The 23,426-nt window shown below is 38.7% G+C and overlaps 2 protein-coding genes and 1 pseudogene across 3 annotated transcripts in view; all 3 read right to left on the bottom strand.

Annotated features, from left to right (window-relative positions):
• Positions 1-23,426, bottom strand: part of LOC132158722 (uncharacterized) — a 54,438-nt gene that overhangs the window by 30,126 nt on the left and 886 nt on the right. Inside the window, exon 1 of one of the 2 annotated variants that reach the window (XM_059568300.1) lies at positions 3,729-3,797. The exons of the other annotated variant lie outside the window; for it this stretch is intronic. The gene's annotated coding sequence lies outside the window, so the exon portion shown is untranslated. Of the gene's footprint in view, positions 1-3,728; positions 3,798-23,426 lie in introns of those variants that run through there. 2 annotated transcript variants of the gene reach the window in all.
• Positions 7,733-11,894, bottom strand: LOC132143010 (zinc finger protein 239-like; annotated as a pseudogene).
• Positions 13,857-23,308, bottom strand: LOC132160122 (GTPase IMAP family member 8-like). Its single transcript, XM_059569878.1, has 3 exons — positions 23,140-23,308; positions 15,172-15,846; positions 13,857-15,039 (listed from the first exon to the last, which is right to left on the bottom strand). Exons 1-3 carry the CDS (start codon positions 23,156-23,158, stop codon positions 14,123-14,125), a joined length of 1,611 nt encoding a protein of 536 aa, XP_059425861.1. The 5' UTR covers positions 23,159-23,308; the 3' UTR covers positions 13,857-14,122.

Here is a 23,426-nt window from a genome sequence, read left to right as displayed (position 1 = left end):
CTGAAACATCGGACAGTGTCCAAATCTGTGACAAGGAAGAAACAGGTAATGTGTATGGCCGCACCCTATTATAATGCACCACCTGTGCCCTCTTACCAGCATCAAAAGGATTTACAATCCTATAAGTCAGTCCCAGTTCACCACGAGTCCATGACTTGCACAATTTAATAAGGTCCTGTCCAATGTGGTGCCAGCTTCATGCGACTCTCCACCGGGTTGTGGAGCCACACCATGGCACCTACCTCATAAGGCCGGTGACGCAAGCCAACATCATGGTACAGTTTTTGATGGTCGTGGGCTGCCTCACTGTGCATCCGTGCACTGCTAAAGGCAGAGTTCAGTTTTTTCATCAATGAGGAAACAAACTCAGCATGTGATACCGATAACTGAGAGTCAAGAGCACGAGAGGGTAACAGCACATCAGCGGGAACATGTGCTTCCCGAAGAAGAAAGGTGTGAAACGAGTGCTTGAGTGAGTGGTAGTATTATAAGCAAATGCCACATGCTTCACATACTCGTCCCATTCCCCACCATAAGTCAACAGTGTCTTAGCCAGTTGATCAATCAGAGTTCGGTTAAAGCGTTCAACCATGCCATCTGATTGAGGATGGTATGGCGTGGTGCGAGTCTTTTTAATGTTCAGCAAACGGCTGTCTGAGTCTGAACCACCTCCGCCTCAAACTGACGACCCTGATCTGAATGCAAAGTCTCTGGAACGCCATGAAGTAGAACATAGTCCTCAAACAGACAATGTGCAACTGTCTGTGCTGACTGATTTGGTAAGGGATACAAGTTGATGAATTTAGTGAAATAGTCTTCAACAACCAGCACATAACGGTTTCCTTTTGATGTCGCTGGCAGCTCTAAGATGTCCATGGCCACTCTTTCAAATGGCCGCACTGACTGGAATCCACCCTTTGGCACGGTGGGCTGAAACAGGACTGCGCCGTGTCTGACATACCTTGCACTGCTCACACCATTCCTTGATGTCTCTGTACATGGAAGGCCAGTAACAAAATTGTCTTGCTCGTTCCCACACACGCTCTGAAGAGAAATGGGCAGAAGCTGGGGCTCCATGCAATTGCAAAAGAATGTCAGAAATTAGTGCAGAAGGAACAACAATTTGGACTACAGGTTTACTTGTGAGGGGGCAGCAAACTGAGCGGCATAACAGTCCATCAATGATAGAAAGGTGGTTGAATTCAGTCCAAAGCTTCCGTAAGCACCGAGAAGCACCTTGTAATTTTCTCCTGGATGGTCTTTGGGAGTGTGCCACCCAGTTCAAAGCAGTCTTAATGTCGGGGTCAGCATTCTGCATAGCTCTAATGTCTGACAAATTGTGGGACAGCGCATTAATGGGAGACATGCCATCTGAATTTACAAGTAAGTCTTCCGCAGTCCCATCACCTGTACAATCTTCGACTTTAGAGGAATGTACAATGTACAATAGGTGACTCGTCCAATGATATAGGAGGCGCAGCTGTGGAAGAGGTCACTGCAGCTACATCAACTGGGGCATGAAACAGCTGAACATCAGAATTGTCAAAATCCGAGCCTTTGTCAGTCCATTGTGAACCCCAGCCAGTGTGTGAGCTACTATTAGACTGGAAGAATCTGCCATATTGGGTTCCAGGTATCCAACAAAGTCACTTGTTGCATGAGCTGCATTAGGCAGACACACTTTGACTGGCACCACTGACTCACTGAGAGGTGGCACATTTATAGTGGTTGCCAGTGACACATTGCAGCATGTCGGAACAAAGTCTTTGCTGGTTAGTAGAGGAATCGTGATGTCCCACAGTTGGAGCTTAGCATGGCTAAGGTCCAGTAAGGCATGATTTTTCAACAGAAAGTCCCAGCCCAGCAACACCATCTGTGTGGTCTCTCTTAGCACATGAAATACATGCTGCCATGACTCAGTTCCCAGCTGGAATGTTACAGTGATGGTACCCAGTGTATCAAGCATTTGTCCATTCACTGCATGGGCTGACACATAGTCTTTTCTCAACGGGCGATTACGAAGTGTAGGAATTGACATACGAAAATCTGCACTCATAAGAGACACACTGGAACCAGAGTCGACTAACATTTTAACCTCCATGCCTTCAATAACTCCTCTCACATATGACACTAACAGCTCCTTGCCAGCGTCCGAACTTAAATAATTGTCTTTTGATACAGAATTACAGTCGTCGACATTGTCAATTTGAGGGCCCATAGGAAACATAGCTGGTGTTTGGGCCTCAACATCAGCTACAGTCAGTTTCCCGGCTGATAGCGGCGCATGAAATGCACTCCCCGCTTTCTTGAATCATCCTCATAGCTGTTCCATCTGCTAGAACCTGGGCTGGGGCTGCGTCTCGCAGGAGACAAAGGAGAGTGTGAGTCTTTATAGTTACGCATGTCCATACCTGATGCACGCTCATCACAGTGCTGGAATTTCCTCTCAGGTGAGCGGCCTCTCCGAGCGCCATTAAAGACACGTGACTGGCATCCTCGACCCCCGCAAACACACTGGCACCTTCCATTAAACTGAGAGCGGCTTCCATCCCACTCGTCCATCGCTCTAGAACTCACTCTGGCCTTTAGTTTTTGATTTTCATCACCCAAACGCCTCATATCTCATATCCCTCATTTCCTCAGTCAATCGATCCATAGCTCTGTGCAGCCCTCCATTATCAGTCACAGAATAAACAGCAGCCACTGCTCTACCATCAATAGTATTTCCTGCCACATTAACAGTCGTGTAATCAGTCTTCATTGCTTCTCTAGCGTTTTCACACCGACCTGCAATTATCACAGCCTCCTCCAAATCCGTTGCTCCTTGTTCATGGCACTTAGCTCTGAGCCCAGTATCCAAACCAGCAAGGAAACGATGAAATTTTTCTTCCCTCTGGGCTCTGTCGCCCTATTCAGGAAACGCCTCGTCCACTAATCTGCTGATCTCTGCTGCATACACCTCCAAACTTTCCCGCAGCGTACGAGGGCGGGCTGATAGGCTGGCTCTGAAACGATCCATGAACTGCCGCTGTCCGAAAGCTTCCTTGAGTCATTCTTTGGTCTCTGTATAATCAGCCTGAACAGTATGAGGAAGGCTGTCCCACAAAAGAAATTCTGCGCTGCTCAGGCGCGTTGGTAGAATACGCGCCAGTTCATAATTATAGGACGCAGCGCCATCTCCCTCTGTGAGCGCTCTGACCGCGACCTCGAACTGCCGTGCCCAACAGAGAAAGCTCTGCTTCTCGTCACCGGAGGACGGCGGTAACTCAATTCTCACGTGTCTGTTAATCTTGTCGCGGTTCTGTCTCGAATATAAATCATCCTCGTCTTTACACCACATGATGGTCGAACCCGCATGTGCTAACTCCACCTAGAACTTTGGACTATAAACTAACTAGTTAAACACTCGTAAATGCGAACAAAACAAAACCGCTGCCACCAATGTAACCGAGCGTTTATGCAGGGTCCGCCTAAACACTTAGTAATAAGAAAACAATCAAACGAGAGACAGTCTGAACTCTTCTTGATTTTTATTGTTCCTCACACCAAAGAGAGCTTCCCAAAAACCCCCCGCGACACTCTAGAGGAGAAAAGTGCGCAAGCCCATTGCCTATCTACGGCAAGCCCCAAGGGGATAAATGCATTACACACACACACATATAAAAGAGCACCCGTACATCCAGAATTAGTGCAATATAACAGAATCAAATAAAGTCTGTTACATTAATATAGATTTGCAATAGTTTATAATGTCAATATATTCGCAAAAAATCAATCGTCACAAAAATAGATTCACCTGAGCCCCTTTCACACTGCCATTCCGGCAAATACACGGGTAAAGTGTTCCGGCAATTTTTTCCCAATGCAAGTGATTACCCGGGATATGTGCGTGCTTTCACACACAACCCGTAAAGATCCCGTAAGGACACGTGACATCAGGGCGTGATGTGTAATGTACGAGTTGAAAACGTTAGGCACGTTATACTTTCACTGAAGCAAGCAAACGATCTCTGCGTCAGCGCGGAAAGTGAGGAACAAACTGATCTCTGCTTCATTACAGTTTGCAATTCTTTTTTTAAAAGAGTCGCACGATAACGCGCGTCATCACTTCGACACATAATTAGATCTGGCTTTTGTACACACAGCGCTCGTCCCAGGTTGGACCAGGCAATGTTACTAGGTCCCCGACCCGGGTTCAATGCTGGAATCAATCCCTGGACGTGGTTGCTTTCACACAGAAGGTGACCCGTCAATGTTCCGGCAATATCCCGGGTCTGACGTGCAGTGTGAAAGGGGCTCAGGAATCGCGCTGCTGCTGCGACGTTCGTTCTTTAGCTTTAGTTTCACTTTTGTTTTGCCCCACCCTGTAGTGTGACGATGCTGTTTTCCCGTGACTGATTCCTGCATGCTCAAACGTCTTTTGTTAATAATTTGAAATGTTCTTGATTTGCAGCTGAGAACAATAATAATAATGAACCGAAAATCAACATAACAGCATAACCTGGAAACAATTAAAGAGTAACTAAACCCTAAACCAACCTTTTTTAGTTGTTTAGTTAGTAGTTTAGTTTAATGATCTGTAACGATGGGGCTTTATTAGTGCTGTTCATTGATTCGAGTAACTTTTTTAAACATTTGAGTATAAAGTATTTTAATTCTACGTACTATGATGACGAGTCCCGTTCAGAACATCAATATGACAGGACAAAAACAATAAAAACCCATTACAAACAAGGCAGTTGTTGCCTCCAGTGGGGACACAAAACAGAGCCGGCCAAGCCACTAAGCGACCCTTGCAATTGCAAAGGGCCCCGTAGCCAGCAGAGGGCCCCCTAGAGTCACTCTAAAAATAATTGTTTCTGCAAGTATTCTCGTAAACACAGTCGGTTATGTTTTAAGTGAACGTATACAGTGGCCTGCTGCTCAGAGAAATTCGCTGTACCGGATAAATCTGTCTCTCTCTCTCTCTGTAAAATAGACGATGTTAAAGGGGGTGTGTTTCAAGATACACAATGGAGTAGACCAAACTTAACAGGGAGGGAGGGCAAAACACTCATGCAAACAAAATATATCGGCCACGGCCGAGCGATCGACTCACTCATCCAGATGGCCAGTCCGCCCCTGAGCGCAACTGCCCGAGCGCTTTGGAAAGAAAGTGTGTGTGTGTGTGTGTGTGTGTGTGTGTGTGTGTGTCTGTGTGTGTGTGTGAACTCACTGGGCGCGTTGACACCATAGACAGTAAAAGAAATGGACACAGCGACCCCATTGGATTCAATGGAGACAAGTGAAGTCGTTATCTCTTTATTCCTGGGACAACTTTGCCATCGGAAAGGGTGTGTATGCCACGGGCTGTCCACAGACTGCGCTCCAGACTGACCACACATCGTGATGTTACATTTCTTAAGTAAAAATTGAAAAAAGAAATTATCGCGGCCGAAAAAAATGCATTTTTATTTTTTTAGCGATTAATTGATTTATCGAATATCACGACAGGCCTACTATTTACATAATTAAATTAAAGTTTACGTAAACTCGTTTTTCCTCGTCAATCATTCTCCATTCATAAACATTATTCAAAAAGGGCGCGTCTCGTGCACGGTAAAACTCTCTCCAATATATCATATGAAATATTTACATTATAATGCTTGATCTCTAGATAAAAGGCTGTGGATTTGCATAAAATGACTTTATTTTGTGTATTTGTATTTTATGTTTGTTGCTGTTTTTAAACGACTCGCTACCGTCTGCCTGTTAGATCACACACATCACAAGGACTATGAATCGGCATCAAACGCACAATAACTGGAATTTAAAACTGTGAAGAAACAAATGATCAATAAACTGTTGGACAGATATACATTAGGATTTGTGCGCTCGACATTTCTTCGCTTTGTGCCGTGAACTTTTAAATGCCCACTTGAGCAGCGCAGCGCTGCACACTGTGACTCCATGTTACTTTGAGCACATCATTCTGCACAAATATGGATTTTAAGAGTTCTATTGAAATATTACCTAATTCTTATTATTGTTACTATTAATCTTGTTCGGGTGTTTTAGATGTTATTGTTAATTTTGTTTATTTCAAAAAGTCAAAAATTTTAATGTTCTATTTATTATTATATATAATATTTTATTTAAATGTTATTCTATTTGCTCGATTTCATTTAAATTATATATAGGCTGTTGTTTGTGCCTCTTAAACTCTGGTGTCAATTAAAAATGTTTCTTTGAAGGTCAGTGAAAATCACTTTATCAGTCTTCTTATTCAGGAAGTTCATCAGTGTGTGTTCGTTGAACTGCACTGCCATTCAGCTCAGTGGTATCATAATTTTCCTTTTAGACATCAAACATGGACCTCAACTCAAGAACTCAAGGTCTTTTATTGTCATTCTGTAGGCTACATGTTGCCACATAAGAACAAAATACTTACTTAGGACCAGCAGCGTAAAAAAGATAATTAACATACAGCATACATAGAATAATTTAAACATAATTTAATAGACTAAAAATTTAAAAAAAAATAACATAGTAGATATAATATGTACAGTATAGTTATAAGGTAGTCATTGCTTTTCTTTAAGCCTTACTTAAAACGGTCAAAGGGGCCTCCAACCGAATTTTGCTTAGGGCCCCCAAAGGTCTAGGGCCGGCTCTGACACAAAATAATGGATTATGATGAATTGTACTGTATTTTTACATGTTGCGTATTGCGTCCTGTAAACATAAAACCATGTCTGCATTTGTGATTGGAGAAATGACCGGCAGCTGATACTCTACACTGCTCAAAATTTGTGTTTGAATCATCAATGACAAATCCTTTAAATTAAACGTACTTACAGATTGTGAGTCAGAAGCGCCAGACTGTCCTTGCAAAGAGTGAGGAACTTTGCTGTCGTACCATGGGTGCAGCAGGTGCAACATAGAGCTGATAAAAGATGCTTGTTGTTTATACACCTCTGCAACTACACAAACTAGCTGGGGACTATTTTCAGGTGCTGCGTAATATCATTGCGCCTGTTGCACACATGGTACAGCAGGAAAGTTTGTTGATTATTATGCCAGAATGAAAGTATAGTTCCTAGCCATATCGGCCTAGAAAATCACAACTTTTCATTTTACGTCAGTCTTAGTACACAATGTAACTACAGAAGAGTCCAGTTTTAAGTAGGAAAAATATTGAAACTCTTCGGTCATTTTTGAGCGAGATGGTAACAGTCTAATCAGATTCAATGATCTATGCTATGCTAAATTAAGTTAAGTTAAGTGCTACCGCCAGACCCGGAGATCGGCTGAATGGATTCAAAAATGGTAAAACTCATCTGTTTAACTTTTTAACTCTAGGGGAGTTGGGAAATGATCCTATTTTCAAAAATAGTGGAGTGTTCCTTTAAAAGTGTTACAGCCTGTACATCAGCCTCCTGCATAATGGTTTGTAAAAAGCTTCTACTTTCCTTCATGAAAGAGTAAGTAAACTACAAGTGATACACATGCATTCGAGAATAGAATATACTGTAAAATGAAACTCATAAAAATACAATGATATAATTTTTTTTATCATGAACCAAAATTTTATACAAGAATAAAACTTTGTAACATTGTTCTTTGGGTAGGAACTCCATCTTTGAGCTGATCTTAATCTCAGTTGAATCTGCTGCTTTTGAAGATGAAGATGAACTTTATTAACTGTGAAAACTTGTTTCTGTCATGTTGCGTGTAATGTCTGGTTAGGACAGATTTATCCAGGTGATATTTTATTGCTTGCAGCATTACTGCAGTATTAGATCTGAAAGTGCTGGATCTGAAGATGATCTACTTACTGTGAATGGTTTTTGTATGACTGTGTAGAGCAGATGAACGATTGAAACACTTCCCACATGCAGTGCAGTGATACGGTTTCTCTCCAGTGTGAATCCTCTTGCGTAATCTCAGATGTGTTGACTGAGTGAATCTAATGTCACAGTGTGAACACTTCTATGGTTTCTCTCCAGTGTGGATCCTCTCATGTGTTTTCAGGTTTCCTGTATCACTGAATCTAATGTCACAGTGTGAACACTTGTAAGGTTTTTCTCCAGTGTGAATCCTCTCATGCAGTTTTAAACGGCCCGCTGAAATAAAAGTCTTTTCACACTCAAAGCACATGTACTCTTTCACACCAGTATGACGTTTCTGATGTAATTTCAAATTTTGTAGCTGCGAAAAACTCTTTCCACACAAATCACATGAATGTGGCTTCTCCTATGTATGAACTCTCAGGTGTTTCTTCAGGTTTGAAGCCCACAAAAATGTTTTCCCGCACTGATCACATGAGTACAGTTTCTCTTTAGTGTGGAGGTTCATGTGTCTCTTAAGTCTGTCTGATCTTGCAAAACTCTTCCCGCACTGATCACAAGAGAATGGTTTCTCTCCTGTATGAACTCTCATGTGCTCTTTAAGGCGTACTTTTTGTTTGAAACTCTTCCCGCACTGATCACGTGTGTGGTTTCTCTCTGCTGTGGATCATCTCATGTGTTTTCAGGTATCCTGAAAGAACGAATCTCTTGTCACAGTGTGAACACTTGTACGGTTTCTCTCCAGTGTGAACTCTCATGTGATTATCAAGATTATATTTGTGTGTGAAACTCTTTGGACACTGAGTGCAGGTGAAAGATTTCTTGGCTCTTCTTTTCTTTAAATCGTTCTGTTTGGTTTGAGAGTGACTCAAAGGTTTTTCTCTGGTTTTGAAATGATTTTTCTCCTCAACTTCACTTGATTCTTCACTCTCCTGGTTCTCTTCAATCAGCTCTGAAATAAAAGTAAAAACGGTTAGTTTTCAGGAACTTTTTATATAGGAATATAAAAGTGAACCCTGATTTAACAGCAGAAAAAAGACAGTTATTATATAAGATGTTGATTGTTTTGATGCGTTTTGATAATTTATGCATCCCTGAATATTTTCATGAATGAGGTACACCGATCTCCAAGTTATTATTTTTTTAAACAATTATAGGCACAAATCCCATGTTTCTATGGGGAGAACTATTAAATGTTTGATCAAATATCCAACATATCTAACATTTCAGAAGAAAAAGTTCCCAGTTCATAGAAAGTGTCCCTTATTATTGGATGCATCAGAAAGATTATTCAGACGCTCTAAAGTCTTTTACAGCAGAAATATAAAAGTGCTTGAAGCTTTATAAGCATCAGCATTATTAATGAAAAATCAAGAATAAACCTCAACCTGTGTGTTCCTCAGTATCTTCAGAGTGTTCCATTCTGCAGGGTTTGTGGGAGGAGCTTCACTGATGATGTGATTGTTGTGGGAGGAGCTTCACTGATGATGTTATTGTTGTGGGAGGAGCTTCACTGATTATGTGATTGTTGTGGGAGGAGCTACACGGTCGATGTGATTGTTGTGGGAGGAGCTTCACTTATGATGTTATTGTTGTGGGAGGAGCTTCACTGAGGATGTGATTATTGTGGTAGGAGCTTCACTGTCGATGTGATTGTTGTGGGAGGAGCTTCACTGAACATCAATTTCTCTGGAAGCAGATTTTGAAGGTTTTTTATAATTCATTTACACATTTAAGCATTTACACAAGTGAAGCCAAAGAGACCAGAGCCTAACAAATATAAGTTGTTTTCTCTTTGAAAATTATTATATCAGAATCAGGAAGAGCTTTATTGCCAAGTGTGCTTGAGCATACAAAGAATTTGTTTAAGTGACATAGGCTCCCAGTACACAGAGACAACAACACACAAACCAAAAATAAATAAATAAATAAAATTAGGCAAATAAATAAGTGTATAAACAATTGTGCTATAAATGATAATGGAATAGGATTGAGTAAGATGCAGGGATGTACTAGGATGGAGGGGTAACAAATAAATATAAGGATATTGCACATTATTATTATTTTTATATTACAATATTAAAAAAGTGACAGCTCAGACACAAAGAGCACATCAACTTAAAATGCTCAAATTAACACTGCACTCACATTTGTGCTAAATCACACATTATGTTTCTGTTTTCTGTATTTCTATTGTTAACATTTCTATCCATGTGTTTTTTCATTCTGCTCCATGTATTAACATAAAATATGATATCTGTATAGAAATACAGAAAATAATATAATGTGAATTCTTCCAAACATAAATAACAGTAAGAATAAAAAAGCATACACACAGAAATTCGATGTCACCCATCTTCATTAACAACTACAGGCAAATAACTACACTAGAGTACATCATTTATAAATATAATTTGACTTTCTAATAAGTACATTCAGAGAAATAAAATAATTAACACTTAGTTTTATAGGTGCAGAAACTGAAACTAATAAATAAATAATTATTATTATAAAGCTGATTTGACACAGTCTGTATTGTTAAAAGCACTATATAAATAAAGGTGACCTGACCTGACCGGACTATTGTTAATATCATAACATTTAGGTTACAAGTGCATTTAGAAGAAGTTTTGATCCAAAACGACTTACAAAAGAGGAACAAAGCAATTAGTCAAAAGTCAGTCATTATACACAATGATAAGATTATTAAACTATAATAATAAAGTGCTACGATTATCACAATGAAACAATATTATGACATCATTCTTATTAAATCAGTGTATTGCACCTTGTGCACGCTACAACTGATAGAAAATCATTGCAAGCATGCAGTTTAATGTAAGACAATTGAATGTACTTCACTTAATAATGCTACACAATAAAACAATGTACTATAAGATTTGTTCTTCTAAAATGAGTCTTTTAGTAAAGTTTACAAACCCGTGGGAACGGATTGCGAAAGCGTCACAGATCACGAGATTCAGTAACAACAACATTACCACTCTAGACATTCAAACAATCATTACCTGCTGTTCCCAGGTCAGCAAATATTCTATATCCGATCAATCCTATATTGTTGCATAAACAAATTATGTTAAATGTATTTTACAATTGTTTAAATAAGCGAAATAAGCTGCATGGATTGCTCACCTCTCGTCAAGATCTCGCATTGTGGGTGATTTGAGAGCGCGAAGGCTGCACATATGCATCCTTTCCTGTATATGCAATATTTTTCGAATGAAGAACTCAGTCCTTGTTTGAAATTCAGAGGATCCTCGACATTGGAACAGGCCTTCGACGGATGTCGATGACGTAGCATCCTCGAAGTGCGTTCCATTCGACAGGGTCCCTACGCAGTGTTCACTGCTCCCTACTCCCTGAGCACTGTATATCAGTTGAAGTGGACTTCACTGACAATAACCGCTCATTTGGTACGCCCTGCAAACGTCATCAAAGAAAGTCAACGATGGGGTCGCGCAGATTATGATATAACAAATATATAGGACTACATTAATATTTTAATTTATATTTACAATCACATTTAAAATAATGTACACTATACAATAAAAAAGAAAAAAACATTGAGTACTATATAATAAAAAAACGTATGTTTATTGTACACTTTAATTGACTATTGCTGCTATTACTTGACTATTAACAGAATTGAAGCCCTGCTGTAAACTGTCATGCAAATATGAAAATAAACTTTTATTTGGTTAACTGTGTATATATATATGTGTGTGTGTATTTTTAATAAATGGTCATATAATTGCATAGCGGTCTCGTGCGCCTTCTTCCCGCGCACAGCCGTATAGTAAAGGGGTAATTAAAGTAAAATAAAGAAAAATGGCAGAGCCTCATCGGCTTCTAGTCGCTTTTACATTATCATACCTTTTTACAATCCGTAATGAATGAACGAAGACAGCGAAGACGGCCGTTCTGACTGGTGATGACGTGCTGCGCGCAATGACAGTTGGGGGATAATCGCTTTCCACTTCCTGTGAAGTGATGTATCGATGTTCCCTTATTCCCTGTGCCGTGCGCAGTGCCCTTCGAACTGAACATGTTCGCTCCCTTCGGATTGGAATCTCACTTAAGATGGCGGAATACCCTGTGAAGTCTACTTCGCAGTACACTTACGGTCGAATGGAACGCACCTCTGGCTTCCGAGGATACGCCTACGTTACCCTCCTCCTTCTTCTTCTTAATTTATTGGGGGTTGGCAGACCAGCTTTCGATGCATTACCGCCACTCACTGAACTGGAGTGTGGAGCGTCGATGGGAAATGAGAGAAAAAAGGAAAAGAAAAAGAAAAAAATCCTGTTTCCTTTAAAAACCTCAATATTGCATATTGCATAGGAATTCGTCCACTTTTTTGGCCAGAATATGTTTTAATGATCATTTCTATGGAGCTAGAATTGTGTCTTTATTACATGCGAGAAAATAAATGATCTGAGAGAAAGAAAAAAAAGTTTGAGAGAAAAAGTTATCACACCAATAGCAAAAAGTTATAATATTTGAGACTAAAAAAAGTATTGAGAGAAAGTATTTTCTCATAGAACATAAAAAAAATATACATTTGAATTATTTTTTTTATTTTTGAGAAAAAAAATATCTCTTAAAATACTTTGAAAAAAACTCTCAAATATATATCAGTGTGAAAACATTTTCTCTAAAAAAACAAAACGCTTTTCTTTGCTTTCGATGCAATTTCTTGCTCTCGTGTCAGGATTTTGCTTTCACTGTGAGAATTGTGTCATGGGCGGGGCCACGTTCCTATTGGCCAGTCGGGTGAGCATCGACATGACATGAAACACATTAACCCAAACACACATACACAAGAGATGCAGAATCACATATACATGAACTACAAATATTGATAAGTAAATGAAAGTTTGTCAGCACGAGACCTTATTGTAAAGTGTTACTGAACTGCTTATCTATACTGGTGTTCTTTTTCAGTTAACAAATATTCTTAATCTATTTGTTGCATCCAATTGCTTTCCTAAGTGCCCACCACCCCCACACCCCACACACAATTCCTCACACAGCCCTGGGTCATGGACACACACTCTGACATTTTGTTTGTTACACTTCACATTTCTGTGCCTAGAAGGCTATAGAAAGACCCCATTTCTAATAAGCAGTAAAAGCTAATGGTTAGTTCTTATACAGGACGTCCCATATTATTTGCACACCTTATTTCAAACCATTTTACTGCAGCATTTTCAAGAAATGAAAAATTATGACACTTTAGCAAGCAAAATAACATAGTATTTCTAATAAGTAGAAAAAATGAATGGTCATTTCTTATACGGGACGTCCCATACTATATGCACACCTACTTCCAGTAGGTTATTTTACGGGCGTTGTAAATACGGGAAACTCTGACCACATGCAATTGTTGACGAACACCCAATTTCTATATCAAACTAGGCTAAATTAAACAAAAGCATATGTATCATATTGTTTTATTTACAAGTTTTGTGTCTGACTGTTCATTGCATCTGAAAATTACTGTCAGAAACTTTTTTTTCACCCCCCCAAATAAATTGTCTGCTTCCTCACATTATGTACTCTGGTGATGACCCTGATCACAAGCCTGTCCTTATCCCAAAAAACCCCTGCAAATTTGGCATTAGATAAAACATAAGCAATATCTTTTGTCTTCAAAGTTGAGCAGCAACACATCACTGGAACAGATTAATACATTCACACAGAGCACTGATTTAAACCTGACGTGATTTACTGTCATAATTTAACATATAGCAAAACAAATCAAACACATTAAACACACATGAGAGTTAGTGGATACATGTGTTGCACATTGGTCTTCACATCTCAAATGGCTATCATGAGAACCACGTGACAATATGAATAAAACCACAGTTCAGACTGATAACCCTGTAGTACTGGTTTACACACGGTTAGTGCATTCCTGACACGGGTCACCTCACAGATATCAAATACAGACACTGCTTCTAAATAACATAAACACCAAAATAGAAAGCCACTAGTTTTAAGAAAACCATGATTATGTGTTTATTATATTCTGGAAGAGGAGGGAATTGGAAATGCACCCCTTCAGTTAAAAAAAATATATTCAGTTTGAATGGGTCAACAACAAAAAAAATCTTATTTTTTGAAGATATATCCTGACATCTTCTAAGAGCATATCATATTATTTCTACAATTTTAAACAAGCTTTCTTGTTTCTGTCAAGCCAGTTTAAGTATGTATAGTAAATATTTTTTTAAAGTGCTTTATTGTATGTCTGATCATGACTGAGTCTCTCACTGAACTCCACACATGTCCTGTTTTCCTGTGGCTCGGAGCACATGTAATACTGCCTCTATATTAGTGACTCCTTGTCTCTCGAGTTCCTTTGTGGTGTTCATTTCATCCCCTGTCACCTTCAACCGTCTGACTAGAACTGTTATGTACTCATGAGTTTTGAATAAATGGGTTTCTTCACACTGAGACTCTGCAGCTAAACCCAAATGCTCCATTTTCTCATGAAATTTCATTTTCTGAATCTCCTGAATGCATTTCTCTGTTCCCTCAAATGTTTCATTTCTGAAGTAGCCTTTATTTTCTGCCACCATCATCTCTATTTTACTGATCAGGTTTTTAAACTGAGGGAAACTGGGAAATGAGTTGTTCAGACAGAAGAATCGTCTTCCACAGCTGTGAACAAGGGACTGAAGATCTGGATCAGCATCCTGTAGATAGTCTTCAATGGTTTTCTTGTCTTTATCTAATTGATCTTTGTGGGTAAAGATGATCATGGTGTATTTTTCAATCCGTTCTCCAAACACTTCTTTGAGATGTTCCACTGTATTTTTCTCCTCCTCAGTGAATCGACCCACTCTAATGACAATAATAAAAGCATGCGGTCCAGGAGACGAGTATGTAACACATTTCAATAGTTCAGTTTGAACCTCTTCTTCACTGAGTTTATTATCAAAAAGTCCTGGTGTGTCGATAACTGTAATCTCTTTACCCATCCTCTCAATAGTTTTTGAGATGCACTGTTTGGTCAGAGATATTGAACTGGCTGAAGATTCAAATACGTTTCTGCCGATGATGGTGTTTCCAGTGGCACTTTTCCCAGATCCAGTTTTTCCCAGCACAACCAGCCTGATCTGGTCTTTCCTCTCAGGAATCACATTGGTCAACTCTGAAGATTTAGCCGGAGACTCTCCTGAAACTAGAACAGAAAGATCAAATCATTAATAAAGCTGTCTCAGTCTATTCGTCCCTTTAGATCAGTGCTACAAACAAGTGAACATGTTGTTAAATGTTTGTATTATTAACGTCATTTATAATGACAAAAACCTACAAATGACATCAGGAGCTTCCTTGCTTGCTCTCCTCCTCATTCGGTCCATGCAAAATTTCCCTCTGTTTTCCTCCATCCTTTCTTCAATCTTCTGCAGTAGTTCTTGTACCTGATCATCTGATTTGCTCTTGTTATTGAAACAGTGAAACTTTCCTCCACATACAGTCACCAGCTGCTGGAGATCAGCATGATCATTGCTTTGTAGATGTGCTTCAGTGGTCTCATCCAGATCATCTAGTTCATCTTTATGTGTGAACAGAATCATGATGTACTTCTGTATTTCAGGACCAAATAAACCCTTTATATAATACAATATCTCTTCCTCATTTTCCACATTTCTCACTACAGGCACAACCAGCAGAACTGCACTGAGACCTGCTGCACATCGAGAGACCAGCTGCTCTTTCAGTTCTTCCAGCTGCTCTTCATTCAGATCTGGATCCAGTAGATCTGGACAAACAATCACATACACCTGCTTCCCACCAATATGTGTTTTACCCTCAAAATCTTCAACAAACTCATTTTCAGCTTCATGCTTGTTCTGTTGTACATGAACTTTAAACTTTCTTTCTCTCAGTATAGTGTTTCCAGATGAGCTTTTCCCAGAGCCCTTTCTGCCCATCAGAAGAATCCGGATCACTGGATCATCTGAACTGGAGCTGATCGCTGACATCTCTGAAAGAATTATGATATTTCAAGTCAAGTGGTCATTCATGCATGCAAAGTATAAGAAAAATGAGTTGCTCTGAAACAAAAAACACGTTCAAACCTACAAAGTAAACCAATTGAAAAAATTTTTTAAATGTATATTTTTATTTTTTATTTGTTGTTACTGATGTCTTATTTAACTTTTTGCTCAACATTTAGAAGGTGCTTTCCAACTGCCAACTGAACATCACAGTGTCTTTAGGCATCCAAATAGGGATTCTGATGTGAAGGCAGTAAACATCTTTATTTTAAAGTGTCAGCTGTGTTTGATAATGTTGCAGGCAGTGGTGTACTCATTTGCTAAACTGTGAGTGCAGTGCATTAGCATTCGTGTTATTAATTGCAATCCTTTATCATAGTTCAAATCATACTTATCTTCATTGAAATAAGAGGTATCATATTAATCACAAGTGCAGTATGGAGTAAGGCAAGGCAAGTTTATTTATATAGCACATTTCGTACACAATGGTAATTCAAAGTGCTTAACATAAAAGAAAGTAAAAAAGTAATGAAGAAAAATAACAAGAATAAAACAAGCAATTTTAAAACTTTTAAAATTATTAAAACTGTACTCATTTAAAATTAATTTAAAACAGTTAGAAAATGATTTTACATAAAAAGAAATTAAAAAAAAAACAGTGAAAATATATATTGCAATCAGTTCGGACATTGCACAGTGCTCATTCAATAAATGCACAGCTAAACAGATGAGTTTTAAGTCTAGATTTAAATGTGACTAGTGTTTAGCACATCTGATCTCTTCTGGAAGCTGATTCCAGCTGCGGGCGGCATAGTAACTAAAGGAGGACTCCCCTTGTTTTGTGTGAACCCTTGGTATTTCTAACGGACTCGATCCTAATGATCTGAGTGCTCTGTTAGGTTTATATTCAGTGAGCATATCTGAAATATATTACGGTCCTAGGTCATTTAGTGACTTATATACGAGTAAAAGTACTTTAAAATCAATCCTAAATGTAACTGGAAGCCAGTGTAAGGACCTGAGGACTGGTGTGATATGCTCAGATCTTCTGGTTCTGGATGAGCTGCAGCTGTCTAATGGTCTTTTTGGGAAGGCCGGTGAGGAGCCCATTACAATAGTCCACCCTGCTGGTGATGAAGGCATGAACAAGTTTCTCCAAGTCTTGGCTGGAAACAAAAGATCTTATTCTTGCAATGTTTTTAAATGATAGTATGCTGATTTAGTTACTGCTTTGACATGACTATTGAAACTAAGGTCTGTCTCCAGAATCACACCAAGATTCCTGACTTGATTTTTAGTTGTTTGACCCCTAGAGTTAAGGTATGCATTCACCTTGAACACTTAATCTTTGTTTCCAAATGCAATGACTTCAGTTTTTTCCTTGTTTAACTTCTGGCACATCCAACTATTAATTTCATCAATGCATTGGCAGAGGGAGTCAATGGGGCTGTAGTCATTTGGAGATACGGCTAGGTAAATCTGGGTATCATCAGCATAGCTGTGATAGGCAATTTGGTTCTTTCTCATTATTTGACTTAGTGGAAGCATATACAGGCTAAACAAGAGCGGTGCAAGAATTGAGCCTTGTGGGACTCCGCATGTCATGGATGTCCACTTAGACTTATGCTCTCCTAGACTCACATAATAGCCTCTCCCTTCTAAGTATGACCTGAACCATTTGAGAACCTCAAGGCTCAGTACTAGGGCCATTGCTTTTCATGCTTTACATGTTACCCTTGGGAGATATCATCAGGAAACATGGTGTTAGCTTTCACTGTTATGCTGATGATACTCAGCTCTATATTTCTTTGCGGCCCCGTGAAACATACCAAATTGAAAAACCAAATGGATGACGAGTAATTTCTTACTTCTAAATTGTGACAAAATTAATGTTGAATGTCGGACCTAAAACCTCCGCATGTAATTACCTACAACACTGTCTAAGACTATATGGCTGCTCTGTCAGTTCTTCATCATCAGTTAAAATCATCATATACAATTTAAACTGAACTAAGTTGAACGATGGCATCACTGACTTCAATAATGAACTGCCTTTAACTGCAAACTGAGTGTTCACTGTTGTCCTTTTGCATTATTGACACGTTTTTACCTATTTGATACTGTAAATCTGCTTTGATACAATCTGTGTTGTTAAAAGAGCAATATAAATAAAAGTGACTTGACTTGACATAAGTGTTAAATAATGTTTTTACGTCATCATTTTGAGAACGGATTGGATCACTATATTATTTTTTATGTAAAAGAGCAAGCTTTGTCAATGGTAGCGCTCTCTGCTAACTTGCTCATGTACTCTTCTCTGAACCATTTCACAACAGATTACAATGTCAATGTTATCTTCTCAATATTATTAACTCGTCGTTATCTTAAGGTCATGTCCAAAAACCATTCAAGCTAGTGGTTATTAAGAAACCACGACTATATCCTAGTGAACTGGCAAATTATAGGCCCATTTCAAAACTTCCATTTATGTCTAAAATTTTAGAAAAAGTTGTGTCTGCTCAATTGAGCTCCTTCCTAAAAAAAAGTTATCTGTATGAAGAATTTCCAATTCTTAAAAATACGAATGACCTGCTTCTTGCATCAGATCAAGGCTGCATCTCATTGCCAGTTTTACTTGGTAATATTATTAGAAAATACGGGATTAGCTTCCACTGTTATACTGATGATACTCAGCTACATATCTCAATGAGACCAGATGAAACTTCCCAATTATCTAAGCTAACAGAGTGTGTTAACATTTTTAAAGATTGGATGACCAATAATTTTCTCAAATTAAATTCGGATAAGACAGACATATTACTAATTGGACCAAAAAACAGTACAAAGAATCTTGTAGACTACGGTTTGTAACAAGACGGATGCACTGCTACTTCCTCTACAGTCAAAAATCTGGGTGTTATATTAGACAGCAACTTGTCTTTTGAAAACCATATTTCCCATGTTACAAAAACAGAAATTTTCCATATTTGAAATACTGCCAAGCTATGAAATACACTCATCTAAAGGATTATTAGGAACACCTGTTAAATTTATATTAATGCAATTATCTAATCAACCAATCACATGGCAGTTGCTTCAATGCATTTAGGGGTGTGGTCCTGGTCAAGACAATCTCCTGAACTCCAAACTGAATGTCAGAATGGGAAAGAAAGGTGATTTAAGCAATTTTAAGTGTGGCATGGTTGTTGGTGCCAGACGGGCCGGTCTGAGTATTTCACAATCTGCTCAGTTACTGGGATTTTCACGCACAACCATTTCTAGGGTTTACAAAGAATGCTGTGAAAAGGGAAAAACATCCAGTATGCGGCAGTCCTGTGGGTGAAAATGCCTTGTTGATGCTAGAGGTCAGAGGAGAATGGGCCGACTGATTCAAGCTGATAGAAGAGCAACTTTGACTGAAATAACGACTCGTTACAACCGAGGTATGCAGCAAAGCATTTGTGAAGCCACAACACGCACAACCTTGAGGCGGATGGGCTACAACAGCTGAAGACCCCACCGGGTACCACTCATCTCCACTACAAATAGGAAAAAGAGGCTACAATTTGCACGAGCTCACCAAAATTGGACAGTTGAAGACTTGAAAAATGTTGCCTGGTCTGATGAGTCTCAATTTCTGTTGAGACATTCAGATGGTAGAGTCAGAATTTGGCGTAAACAGAATGAGAACATGTATCCATCATGCCTTGTTACCACTGTGCAGGCTGTTGGTGGTGTTGTAATGGTGTGGGGGATGTTTTCTTGGCACACTTTAGGCCCCTTAGTGCCAATTGGGCATCGTTTAAATGCCACGGCCAACCTGAGCATTGTTTCTGACCATGTCAATCCCTTTATGACCACCATGTACCATCCTCTGATGGCTACTTCCAGCAGGATAATGCACCATGTCACAAAGCTCGAATCATTTCAAATTGGTTTCTTGAACATGACAATGAGTTCACTGTACTAAAATGGCCCCCACAGACACCAGATCTCAACCCAATAGAGCATCTTTGGGATGTGGTGGAACGGGAGCTTCGTGCCCTGGATGTGCATCCCACAAATCTCCATCAACTGCAAGATGCTTTCCTATCAATATGGGCCAACATCTCTAAAGAATGCTTTCAGCACCTTGTTGAATCAATGCCACGTAGAATTAAGGTTTCGCAGTTCTGAAGGCGAAAGGGGGTCAAACACAGTGTTAGAATGGTGTTCCTAATAATCCTTTAGGTGAGTTTATGTTATCTGTTTCTGATGCAGAAAAGCTAGTTCATGCATTCATGACCTCTAGACTGGACTATTGTAATGCACTTCTAGGTGGTTGTCCTGCTTCTTCAATAAACAAGCTACAGCTAGAGTCCTTACCAGGTCAAGAAAATATGATCATATTAGCCCAATTTTACATTTTCTGCACTGGCTACCTATTAAGTTCCGTATCAGTTACAAATTATCATTACTTACCTATAAGGCCCTAAATGGTTTAGCTCCTGCGTACCTAACTAGCCTTCTACCACGATACAATCCATCACGCACCCTAAGGTCACAAAACGCTGGACTTTTGGTAGTTCCTAGGATAGCAAAGTCCACTAAAGGAGGTAGAGCTTTTTCACATTTGGCTCACAAACTCTGGAATAGACTTCCTGATAATGTTCGGGGTTCAGACACACTCTCTCTGTTTAAATCTAGATTAAAAACACATCTCACAAGCTCCAGTCTGGATCCCGAACACCTGAGTAGAGATGATGCTGACCCCTCAGAGGACCTCAGATGATGCTAACCCTGAATCAACAACAGAACTAACAATTATTGCTACTTAATAGACAATCACATAATAATTGCTGTTAATAATGTTCATCGTCTGGTTCCTGTCATTTGCATATAAACTGATCACCACTGATAAGCTACTACTAAATATTGTAGAAACATAATTTTCTGTAATTTTGCTTTGCAATGATGTGTATCGTAAAAAGCACTATACAAATAAACTTTAATTGAATTGAATATAATGTTTTATAAACCTGTTGTAGGGGTATATATTAGGCCACTTAAAAAAATAAATAAATAAAAATAAAATGTGACCTGCTCTTTAAGTGTCATATTGTTCACAAGCTGTTGCTCTCTTAGTATAGTAGTCAACATTTAAAGTGGATTAAAAAAATTCATCAAAGTTCTCCTAAGACGAGAACATTTTTTAGGTGTGACCTCGGCATCTTTGCCAAATTCACCCATTGGCCTCTGGATATCATGGCCTCCTAACTCTGTCTATACTATATCTACTGATCGGCTTCATCACTCCATCTTCTCTCCACCAATGAGCTGGTGTGTGGTGGATAGTAAAACCTGAATTTTTTTGACTTGGCTGCAGTAAGTTGATTGAAACTTAAATTTACTTAAATTATTGCCCTGATGGTGAAAATTTCATTGCTTTAGCTCTTTTCTTAAAGTCACTTTGTAATTTGTGTAGCTCAAGTATTGGGTTTACACCTTGTGATGGATGATTAAGGGAATTTGGACTTTGCTTTCCCTTATATATATATATATATATTTCTGTAAAACAGGAAGTCAAGGCTGGATAATTTTATGTTCATAATCACCCTGGTGTACTCAAAATTGTAAATATGAATGGGGATATACTTCAGATATTTTACTCACAATAATTTCTGGGGGTGTCAATAATTGAGGCTGTGTATTTGAGAAAACGTTTATTTCATGATGAGATTTTCCCTTACTTTCAATGGTTCTTGTTCAATGAAAGGTTAGATATTTTTCTGAGTTTTTTTAAATAAAAGATCAGAAATAAAATATTATTTTTACAGCCTTCTTTCATCATTATTTACCACGGGTACCAGCAAAACTGACCACAACTATATACAGTATATTGGTCAACATTTGAAGTGGATCAAAACTTCTCTTTTCGAAAGACATCCTTGGATTTTTACTGACCACAGAGAGTCAGGACCTCAGTTTAACGTCTCATCTGAAGGACGGTGCTTGTTGACAGTATATTATTATTACACTTGAGCACTAGGACCCACACAGACCACAGGGTGAGCATCACTAACACCTCTTCCTCTTCCCGCAGTAACCTAGTTTTCCCAGGAGTCTCCCATCCAGGTACTGACCAGGCTCAGCCCTGCTTAGCTTCAGTGGGAAACCGGTCTTGTGCTCCAGGGTGATATGGCTACTGGTATTCACAACACAAATGCTTACAGTAAATAATAATAATAAAAAAATCTTGCTTTCATGTTTACCGTGAAGTTTTAAACATCTCTCTGCCAATTACTTTCAATCTTGTACAGAAATGTACATAGGAGTTCAAGAGAGTACAGGTTCAGATATTAAAAAAACTTTGTGTATTTGATATATTCAAAAATATAACGTCATGCCAAAGGTGTTTGCAACATAAGACAAATGTTTTCTTTTGAGATGTGTGATATTCTGAACGCAGTGCTTCATTTTGCAAGAGATGCAAGTCATTCTGTGTGTGCAATTCTTGATGCTGTGTGTAAAGTTTCGAAAATGTAAGTAGTTGAAAAAAGTAAATAAAAGGGTACAGTTAACCTATATTAGAGAAAAAAATATATGCATTTATTAAACTGAAAATGGATACAAAGAATATCGTTGAAAGAAACTAGACTAACTGGTTTGCTACTTTTGGGTGTGTTGTAAATCATATTTATTTTCAAATAAAAGAAACGGAGTTTAAGTTACATTCGACATAGCAACAAAATACACCAGCCTTTGATCTTCACTTCGAGAGGTCAGAACTGTCCGTCTCTTACTGCACTTCTTCCTCTCCTCCCTCACTGCAGCCGTATACTTTCAAGACTGGGAGAGGAGCAAATGAAAGTATTTTAGTCTGTCGTCTCTCAAAAAGGATTCGTGTTACGATGAGCGCCGTCATGCGGAAAGGAAGTGTAGGTTAAACACTGCGCAATGTCCGCATTAACCGATTACGCGAGTTTTTGTACCAGGACTAAAATAACTACATTTGGTACGAATATCAATTTTTTATATTATATATTCATTTTAAATTAAATATTAATTTATATTAATTGACTTCGACAATATGATCTGTTTGGCGTTCCTTTACGAAAGAAGAAGACAACACTATTACAGAACAAACAAATGCAAGAGTATTTAGCAAACCTACAAAAAATATCCCTCCCAAAAAAAAAAAAAAAAAAAAAACAAGGCTTTAAAATTTAAATCATTATTTGCTCAAATACAAAATGGCGATTGACGTCAACAAGTCCATATAATAATAGGATATTTCTTACTTGAAGGTCTTTCCGCCATCTCCAGACATCAGATATCAAGTCCAATATAAGGCTCCTTAGAAAACAATCAAAGTAAAAAAAACATTAATAAATCTCACTCTTAATGAAACATGTCACGTCGAGGAGTTCGTCAGGTAAAGCTCGAGAGAGGTTTCTTTCACTTTGGTTGTTGTTATTAAAGCTCCTCCTCGCTGCAGGAACCTGTTTTCCTGTGTTTCCCAGTGAAGGTGCGTCATCTCCGTGCTGCTGACATTGCTCCGAGCTGTAGTTATTTACTTATTTTAAAT

Source organism: Carassius carassius, chromosome 1, assembly GCF_963082965.1.
Source record: "Carassius carassius chromosome 1, fCarCar2.1, whole genome shotgun sequence".
In the NCBI taxonomy this organism is placed as follows: domain Eukaryota; kingdom Metazoa; phylum Chordata; class Actinopteri; order Cypriniformes; family Cyprinidae; genus Carassius; species Carassius carassius.
Note: the sequence above shows the minus strand (reverse complement) of the source record. Positions and strands in the feature narration are given on the sequence as shown.

Excerpts from the sequence above, each read along its gene's own strand:
- LOC132160122 (XM_059569878.1), bottom strand. Across the intron at positions 15,040-15,171 it reads GGAAGCTCCTGATGTCATTT|TTTCAGGAGAGTCTCCGGCT; the intron begins GTAGGTTTTTGT and ends TTTCTGTTCTAG.